The 9,303-nt window shown below is 45.7% G+C and overlaps 1 protein-coding gene across 1 annotated transcript; it reads left to right on the forward strand.

Annotated features, from left to right (window-relative positions):
- Positions 1–3,830: 3,830 nt before the first annotated feature.
- On the forward strand, positions 3,831–9,037 carry STMN1 (stathmin 1). The gene is made up of 5 exons (XM_004450518.4): positions 3,831–3,937; positions 5,604–5,676; positions 6,173–6,345; positions 7,928–8,119; positions 8,521–9,037. The coding sequence occupies exons 2-5, from the start codon at positions 5,664–5,666 to the stop codon at positions 8,590–8,592; spliced, it is 450 nt and encodes a 149-aa protein (XP_004450575.1). The 5' UTR covers positions 3,831–3,937; positions 5,604–5,663; the 3' UTR covers positions 8,593–9,037.
- The last annotated feature ends 266 nt before the right edge of the window (positions 9,038–9,303 follow it).

A 9,303-nucleotide genomic window follows, 5' to 3' on the forward strand; every position in this document is an offset into this window, starting at 1 on the left:
CCAGTTTCTCTTCAAATAAATGTCAGGAGGGTAAAAAAGGAAAGGGGGGAACAGTTTGAAGTTAAAAGGGCCTTAAGAGACATATCAAGTACATGCAATGTGTGGGTCTTGTGTGGATCCTGATTCAAGTAAACAACATTTTAAAAAAATATTTCTTTTAAATATATATTTTTAAAATAAATATTTTTATTTATTTCTCTCCCCACACCCTCACTGTTTGCACTTGCTGTGTTTGTTCGTCTTCATTTCTTTAGGAAGCACCAGGAACCAAACAAAGACCGCCAATGTAGGAGAGAGGAGCCTAATCACTTAAGCCACCTCTGTTCCCTGCTTTGTTGTGTCTCTCATTATGTTTTTCCTCTTATGTCTCTTGTTGCGTCATCTTGTTGTGTCAGCTTGCTGTACCTGCCTGTCGCGCCAGCTCACTCTCTTCTTTAGGAGGCACTGGGAACCGAACCAGGGACCTCCTATGTGGTAGGCAGGAGCCCAATCACTTCAGCCACACCCACTTCCCTGTAACAGATATTTTGCAATAATTTGGGGAAACGAACACAAACTGCATATTAGATTTTATTGAGAAATCATTGTTAACTTTGTTGGGTTTGATAATATTTGTAGTTATGTGAAAAGTGAGTCTATCTGTAAGAGATATATACTAAAGGATTTACAGGTGAAAAAAAAAAAGTACCCCATGGGAAGAGTTAACCTAATGAATATGATTTCTTCTGAGGGGTGAAGTCTAATATTCATCCACTCATTCATCCAATAACCTATAGCAGTAGAGAAACTTCTACATCAATAATAGTTATCAAGTGCATCAGGTGTCTTGCTAAGCACTCTCATGGACATTAGTTCATTTTCTCCTCACCATTCCCCTGTTTGGTGCAGGTGTCTAATATCACAGGAGAGGAAGCTGAGGAACAGAGAGGTTGTCCTTGCCTGAGGTCAGCTATGAATATCCAGACCACTACCCTGGACCACTACCTGGACCATGCTGAGCCCTGGGGAGATGGAGGAAAGACACAACTCCTGACTTCTCAGAGCTAATGGTCTAGTGAGGGAAACCAATTCACAGGCAGGTTTTGAAGAGGGAAGAGAGTGTTGGAACACGTGTCTGAGATTGGGAGACAGAGAACAGAGAAGTTGGGGCCAATGAGAAAACCTCTCCCACGACACCCTTTTGCCAAGGACAGGCCCTGTAAGCAGCAGTGGAACTCAGTGGCGCCTATGTGGGAGACAACCCCTGCAGCCTCAGAACCAACAATGAACAAAGGCTTCCCGGTGCTCTCTGGGAACTGAGGAGATCTGACAACAGCCCAGCTCATTTGATCCATGTAGACATCCTTTCTGGACTTTGAAGCCTGAAGTGTTCTCCCTTAGCTGTCTATGCAGAGCAAATAAGCTGGATGATTGCCATTATCTTGACTTCACTTTGTGTTAATCTATAGTCACAGCCAACTCCACCAAACCATTTGAGCAGAGGCAAAAATAATCCTTGTGAGCAGAGATGGTTCCAGGATCAGAACATTAACTCCTTGCTGCCACTTGAGGAGGTAGTAGATTTTGAAGTTAGCTTTAGGACGCTTCTGACAAGAGAGATTCGGCCCCTCTCTGAAGTCAAGGGGCAAAGCTGTTTTCTCTCCTTACAGCTGAAAGCCCTTTTTATTCCAGGGCCCTGATATGAGCACCCATAAGAGTTGACGTAGAAAGAAATAGCTGGTCTGGCTTTCAGCAAGGCAGCCCCACCCTAAAGAACATGGATCACCACACTGCACAAGCACCTTTTATTCACAGGAGGATTCTATTTCACTTTACCCCAGCCCTCTGTCCTTAAGCAGCAATAAGGGTCTCAGGAAATCCTCGTTACTGAGACTTGAGGACCAGGCAGCTAACAACAAACCTAGAAGCCAAGCAGCATTATTAAAAAAGATTAAAAATCTACACGAATTTTAACATCTACATTCCTAGCTGTGGTTTCCATGGAAATAGACATCCGCTCTAGGGGGAAAGAAAAGGTGCAGGAAGCGGTTAAGTGCTTTAAAATAATCAGTGTTTTGAAAGATTTATTTTTCCCCTGTCACAACATTAATAGTCAGAAATGTGAGATTTTTGTGTGACAATTTCTTGTACTTAAAAAAAAAAAAAAGCTATCAAATGGGTGTGATCTTTGTCTGCAAACCTCCAGATCAAGTACAAAGACTTGGAGATTAAAGGCTGGTTCGGGGGATATGGGCTTCTTGGCCTTGGGCTCCTTGCTCCTTCGCCTTGCCTGCCAATCTGTCACTTTTCAGTTAAGGTCTTATCCCCACCCCTCTCCAGCTTTTCTAATGATTTCTGAGATTTCATTCAGAAAACTGACAGATGGAAACACCTGGCCATTTTGTGGCTAAGTTTGATCTGAGAGAGAGAAGGCTTTCGGGGCTCAGAATCTGAATTATTCCTGGTCCTGCTCACAAGCTAAGGGAAAACCCTTAGCTCTGTGGGGGGAAGCCGACCCCACACAAGAGCGGATTGTTCCGGAAACTGCAGCAACAAGCATATTTCAGGCAGCAGCCCCGTTACTAATTGTTTGCTTTGTGCATTGTGCCTGCTGTCTGTATGATTGTTTAAATTGTCCCAGGCACCTATTAATTGTATTATACCCTGACGCATCCCTAGTAACTAGATGGGTATCAGGGAGTCTTTTCATTAGGACAGTTGTTTTGGGAGGTTGGTAATCTTTGGTTGTTGGTTTGACAGACTGAGCTCATCTCACTGACTGATAAATTGAAAATGTCCTTCTGCCTAGTCAGGATCTCTACGCAGGTACCTAGAGGTAATGACCACCCCCTGAGGTCAAAAGAGTGGGAGAAGGGGTGCGTGAACCATGGTCATTTTATTTATTTTTCCCCTGACCTTTTTGTGAGAAGAGGAAGGAGGCCAGTCATTCTAAGCCAGGGTCAAACCAATTCCCTTTTTGCCTCTTCTGTGATTCTGATCTATCCAGGCCGGGGGAACCGTGACCTTGTGGCTCCTTTTGTTTTGATTCTTAAAAAGAGCCCAGTACTGCTCTGGGGAGCACGTGCTCTAAGAACAAAAGCAACACTTAACTGTAATCTGTGTAGTCTAGAACTGCTATTGCTCTTCGTTCCCTATCATCAGGCTTGGCAGAACAGATGGAGTCTGCATTTATGCCGAGTGGCTTTGTTAGACCAAAGATCAAATTCCAGGGCCTCGCACTTTTCTCCCACAGGTCTCTGGTCACCAGCTCGGGGACCCTAGGATGGTACTGGGACCGCACACAGAGAGGAAAGGGCAACGCCCGCGACATGGGCCGAGTGGGCTAGCGATTATGAATGATGTCACAATACAGGTGACACGCGGGTGTCCAGGGTGGGGCGCAGGGGGCCATGCAAGGGCGTGCGGTGGCATTGTCCTGTCACAAGGGCTCGGGCATTTTAAGCGGTGGCGCGGAGTGGGAGACCGCAGCATTGATTGCGCTGTCCGGGTGCTGCCCTTAGGGCGTTGCGGGGCACGTGGCTCTACAGAGGCGGAGTCCAGGCGGCCACCTTCAGGGAGGTAGGAAGGGACCCCTCCGCCCCGCCCTTTTCCTAAGGATGGGAGGGCTGATTCTGATCCAGTTGGGGGGCCACAGCCACGCCCTCCTTCGCGGCGAAACCTAATGCCCTTCCCTCGGGCTACACCTGGGGAGACCCTCAAGCGCTCCCCACCCCTCGCATTGTCCGCCTGCCCCCCCAGCCCGGACTACACTTCCCAAAGAGCCGCGGGGTCTGTGGGGGCGGGGCCCCGCCCGGGCTGCTGGGGGAGGGGTCGGCACGTGCCGCCGCTCTCAGCCAATGCCGAGCCCCGCGGGGCGGTCACGTGCCGCTGTTTGGCGCTTTTGTGCGCACCCGGGTCTGTTGGTGCTGAGTGTGGCCAGGCGGCTCGGACCGAGCAGGTGGGTTCGGGGCTTCCAGGAGGCGGCGGCGGCGGCGGCAGGCCGGGGCGCGGGGTGGACGGGGCCGACGGGCAGGGTCGGGCCGTGGCAGCGGCCCCCTGCTGGAGGGCGGCAGCAGCGACCGCGGGCCCGAGAGGGGCTGGCGGGCGGGGGTCGCTCCGCCCGTGTGTGCTCGGGCGGAGCCTCGGCTTTGTCCTCGCTCCCTAGGGGCGCGGCTCTCGTGGGGAGGGGGCGCGGCCAACCGGGCCAGCGCGGGGCGGTAGCCCGGGAGCGGTGTCGAGGAGACAATAGGGGGCGTGGACCCTCGTGGCCTCCCGCGGCGGAGCCGTAGGCGCGGCCCCGCCGGGGTTCCCATTGTCTGAGGAGGCGGGGCGGCGCCCCCAGGGAGCGGCGGCTCTCGGGTCACAGTGCCAGGGCCCTGGGTCGGCCCCCGCGGTGGTCGTTCTCCCTCCGCGGCTAAGGAGCCGCGCCCGGGCCACTGACGCCCTTCGAGGGCTCTCCGGTGCTCGCGGCGGGGGGTGCGGACAGCTCGGGCGGTGGCAATTTGGGGGAGGCAGGGGGTGGAGGTGGTAAGTCTGGACGGCGCAGCCACCCGCGGCCTGTGCCCGCCGAGTTGCAGCGGGGGCCGCGGCACCCTCGAGGTGTTTTTGGCGGGAGCCGGGGGGGGGGGAGCCTGTCCGCGCGGGGGGAACCCGGGAAGGGCGGAGTTAACCGGATAGGACCGTTAGCCCCGCCCATTCCTCCCCTTCCCACGCGCGGGCTCAGGGGTGTTGAGAGTTCGGGGAGATTCGAAAAGGCGCGGGGAGGAAGGGGGCGGGGCCAAGGGCCTGAGCGCAGGGCATGCTCTGATTGGCCGGAGGTGGCCTGCCCGCGTCTCCTCGCCCAGACCTGGGCCACGCCTACCCTGGGGCAGGTGCCGAGCCTGAAGCTCTGCCCCACCTAGATTTAGATGCCTCTGGTTATAATGTCCATGGTTGGGAACTTGTAGTCCTACGTTTTTGGAACTAGCCTGGTATCTCTGAGGACCATGACCTTAAAAAAATTAATAAGGGATGTAGGATTTTCCATCACATAAAGCAGCAAATATTATAACCTGAAACCTAGAGGTTCATAAAACTAACTACTGTCGGCTGTTGGGCTAGGAGCTTAAGGCTCACACAATGGGAGTTCACCATTATTGGTTAATTTTAGCAAGGGCGTTTTGTTTTTCACTATGGCAGACACAGACAAAGCAGGGGTGGGTATTTCATTTGCACAATGAGTTGTAGATAGTATTAAGATGGCTCCCATCTCACTGTTGTGAGTTAAATCTGGAATGTCTTATCACTATTTGGGGAAAACAATTTCGAGCTTGTAGGGTAAAATATCTTTCAACCTTGTAATTTAACTCGTCTAATTTTTAAAATCCAAGAGTTATTTTTTGATCGGGCAAGTTCAGTTAACTTGATTTTCTGCAGCCAATGCTATATTCAGTTCAAGTTTCTAAATATGTTTCAGTATTTTATAGATTCTGATTTTCTTTTCTGGTTAATGATATCTTGTTAATTCCACGGTAGTGATTTTTCTGACGTTTCCACATAATGGATGTGATTTGAGGTCCCTTTGTATTGATGCCATATACAAATGCAAAGAAATTGATTGCATGCTTTTTGAAAATCGTTTTCAGGGCTTTCCTTACCAGTGGATTGTATAAATTACACTGCCAATCTCTTGTCTTCTATTCACCATGGCTTCTTCTGGTAGGTAATCTCTTTGGAAAAGCTGAAATCATGGTGGGTTTGTGATTTTAGAACAGGAGGTAGTTCAGGTCTTAAGCCTTAATTTGGCCCTTGTGTTTTTAGTCTTATCAGAAGACTTTTTATGAGTAGAATAATCAAGGCAAAAACCAAAATGTTTATGACGAATGTACTGCGTGCTGAATTGATTGTTTCATTGTTAGACCATTTAGCTTGGTCTAAGCAAAATTGTGAAGTTTTGCACATCTTTCTTTTGTTTGTGAAAGTGATTATCAAATCCCGATGTCTCAGAATGATGATTATAAATCCAAAACTACTGAGCTTTGTTTTTCTGGGAGGTATTCTTTAGATAATTTCTTGCCTGAAAACAGCAGCTCCTTCATCAGCCCTAATTCTATACATTAAATTGACTTGCTTTTGGGAAAATAATAGAACAGTTTATTAGAATAGGAAAACTTCACATTTTTCTGAAATACGTTGTAAATATGATCAACTCCAGATATCCAGGTCAAAGAACTGGAGAAGCGTGCCTCAGGCCAGGCCTTTGAGCTGATACTCAGCCCTCGGTCAAAAGAATCTGTCCCAGAATTTCCCCTTTCCCCTCCAAAGAAGAAGGATCTTTCCCTGGAGGAAATTCAGAAGAAGTTAGAAGCTGCAGAAGAAAGACGCAAGGTAAACATGACAATTTAGAGAAAACAAGATATTTATTAATGTAATGTAGCAATGAGTTATACTTCCATTAAATGGAAAAGATAATGTAACTACCCTGTGATTATAACTATGTGAAAATTACATATTCTGATGGCTAGAAGAAAATACTGGCCATCCTTTATTGAGCTCCTATTGTGTGCCAACTCCCTTACTTATGTTTTTCTCCTTTAAAACAGTGACCCTACAAAGTAGGTGTTATCTGAGATACAGAGATTAGGAAATAGTCGCAGGAGTTTTATTTTCTTGAAGTCACACAACTAGTATGTATTGGAGCCAGAATCCAAGGCCCGGTCTGTCTTAAATCAAAGTTCATGCTTCCTTGTGAAAAAATTAGATTTTTTGGCAGGATTTTTTTTTTCTTTCTTTCTTTCCTTCCTTCCTTCCTCCCTTCCTTCTTTCTTTGTTTCTTCATCCTTTTTTTTTTTTTTTCAGTTCTATACAATAAAAACATTTTGTTTGTTTTTAGGAGGTACTGGGGATTGAACCTGGGACCTCATACATGGGAAGCATTTGCTCAGCCACTGAGCTCCACTCCAATAAAAACATTTTGAATTGCTCATAGTGTGACTGTTGCTTAACTGGTATTGTGGCAGCTTTTGCCTTATCTAAGCAGTTCTACAAAGTATCCATCTTATAAAATAAACCCTTTTGCTAGGAAGATGGGCAGTGTTTGCTCTGACACATCTGTCTCTTGCCTGCACTCCTATGTTATTTGAGCTCATAGAGTAGGAGGAAGAGAAGCCCAAAGGCCAAAGAGAGGGAAGTTTTTTAGGCATGAGCTCCGGCCCAATTGTCATTAGCCTGTGCTTTACATAGTAACTGGTTAAATATAGTGAAATGCTTATCATGTCTGGGATTTTGCAGAAGAGAATTAACAGAACCAGTAGCAGTTGTAGCAGACGTTCCGTAGTTCTCCTGCAAGTCTGCTTCCAAACATATTTGAATGTTTGGTAACAAGCTAATCTTAGTCTGTTGAAGGAGGCACACCATGGAACAGAACTCCAGTGGTCTGGAAATTAATGCAGCTTCCACAGAAAAAAGCTAATAAGCCTTTCCTTTAGATAGAAATCCCTCTGGTTTAAGTAGTAATCTGGGGACCTAGTTTTAAATTTTCTGTCATGCATATACAGTTATTTTTTAATCAATTATAGTTAATTTTTTTTTAAATGAGCTAGTTTTTTGGGGTAGCCTTTGAAGTTAAATAACCAAAATTCTTTATAATAAAGCTCCATTCCTAAGTGTATATCACTTAGTCATCTGAATATCCTTAAGCAGTAAATCTTATAAGGATTACCTTAAGGAATAATTGGGTAAGAGATCCCTGAACACGTACAGGCAGTTTTCCAAAGTAAATACAACACTAGAAAAAGAATACAATTTTCACAATATTTTATAATGGAAATAATTCAAGTCCTGACTTCAGAATTATTTAAAGGGACCTTATTTTCTGCCTCTTTCAATTCCCCAATAAGTAATTTCCATTACAATTCTAACAAATACTAAATACATTTCAGAGAGCCTACCCTGTTAAACTTTTTTCCAGTCCCATGAAGCTGAGGTCTTAAAGCAGCTTGCTGAGAAACGAGAGCATGAGAAAGAAGTGCTTCAGAAAGCAATAGAAGAGAACAACAACTTCAGTAAAATGGCGGAAGAGAAATTGACCCACAAAATGGAAGCCAACAAAGAGAACCGAGAGGCACAAATGGCTGCCAAACTGGAACGTTTGCGAGAAAAGGTTGGTTTTTCATCTGTGCTTTGTTAGAGGGGTTAAGAGCTTGAAGTTTGAAGCACCAATGAAGTGGCTTGGACTAATTAATAGCCTTGATAAAAGGTGTTTGGCATCTTTTTGTAGTTATTAGTTTTGGGGCTTAACACATTAAATAAAAGGCATCTTATTTTAAGATAAGATGGAATATTCAGTTTTCCATATCACTGCATGTTCCTTGGAAGAGCAGGAGGAGGCTGAGTCATTGGGTTCTACAAGCAACCCAGGAGGTTTTGAAGATGACATCTCAGTTCTCTAATTAGTGGTTCCCACAGGCACTCATATATGTACTGAGGCAGTTGGACATCTTTTGGGGCGCCACAACTTGACGGCTTTTTTATTTATTTTATTCACTTTTTATTTCCTTACAGGACAAGCACATTGAAGAAGTACGGAAGAACAAAGAATCCAAAGATCCTGCTGATGAGACTGAAGCTGACTAATTTGTTTTGAGAACTGACTTTCTCCCCCTCCCCTTCCTAAATATCCAAAGACTGTACTGGCCAGTGTCATTTTATTTTTTCCCTCCTGACAAATATTCTAGAAGCTGATGTAGGACTATATAGGTAGATCCAGACTGTATGATGTTGTTTTAGGGGCTAAAGGGGAGAAACTAAAAGTGTTTTACTCTTTTTCTAAAGTGTTGAGGTCTTTCTAATGTAGCTATTTTTCTTGTTGCATCTTTTCTACTTCAGTACACTTGGTGTACTGGGTTAATGGCTAGTACTGTATTGGCTCTGTGAAAATATGTTTGTGAAAAGAGTATGTAGTGGCTTCTCTCAAACTGTTAGATGCTGAATATCTGTTCACTTTTAAATCCCAATTCTGTCCCAATTTTACCAGATGCTACTGTACTTGAATGGTTAATAAAACGCACAGTGCTGTTCATGGCAGAGTCTTCTTTCTCTTCAGGTGATAGAAACCCTCCAGGTTTAAGTCTGTTCCAGATGGGGTGTCCGCTGTGGAAATACCCAGCCATCCACATCACACATTCTCTGCTCTTGAGTTTCTTGGTCCAGAGTCATTCGCATTGTGTTCTTCCACAATCATCACTTTGTTTTGATGCCTCAGCCCAGATCAGCTGTTACTATATTCTTTCAGATGTTTGTTTGCAAACAGGGTTTTATTTGTTCCTATGTCCCCGTTAAAAAGGC

This window comes from Dasypus novemcinctus, chromosome 9, assembly GCF_030445035.2.
Source record: "Dasypus novemcinctus isolate mDasNov1 chromosome 9, mDasNov1.1.hap2, whole genome shotgun sequence".
Taxonomy (NCBI): domain Eukaryota; kingdom Metazoa; phylum Chordata; class Mammalia; order Cingulata; family Dasypodidae; genus Dasypus; species Dasypus novemcinctus.

Excerpts from the sequence above, each read along its gene's own strand:
- STMN1 (XM_004450518.4), top strand. Across the intron at positions 6,346-7,927 it reads CTGCAGAAGAAAGACGCAAG|TCCCATGAAGCTGAGGTCTT; the intron begins GTAAACATGACA and ends ACTTTTTTCCAG. Across the intron at positions 8,120-8,520 it reads TGGAACGTTTGCGAGAAAAG|GACAAGCACATTGAAGAAGT; the intron begins GTTGGTTTTTCA and ends ATTTCCTTACAG.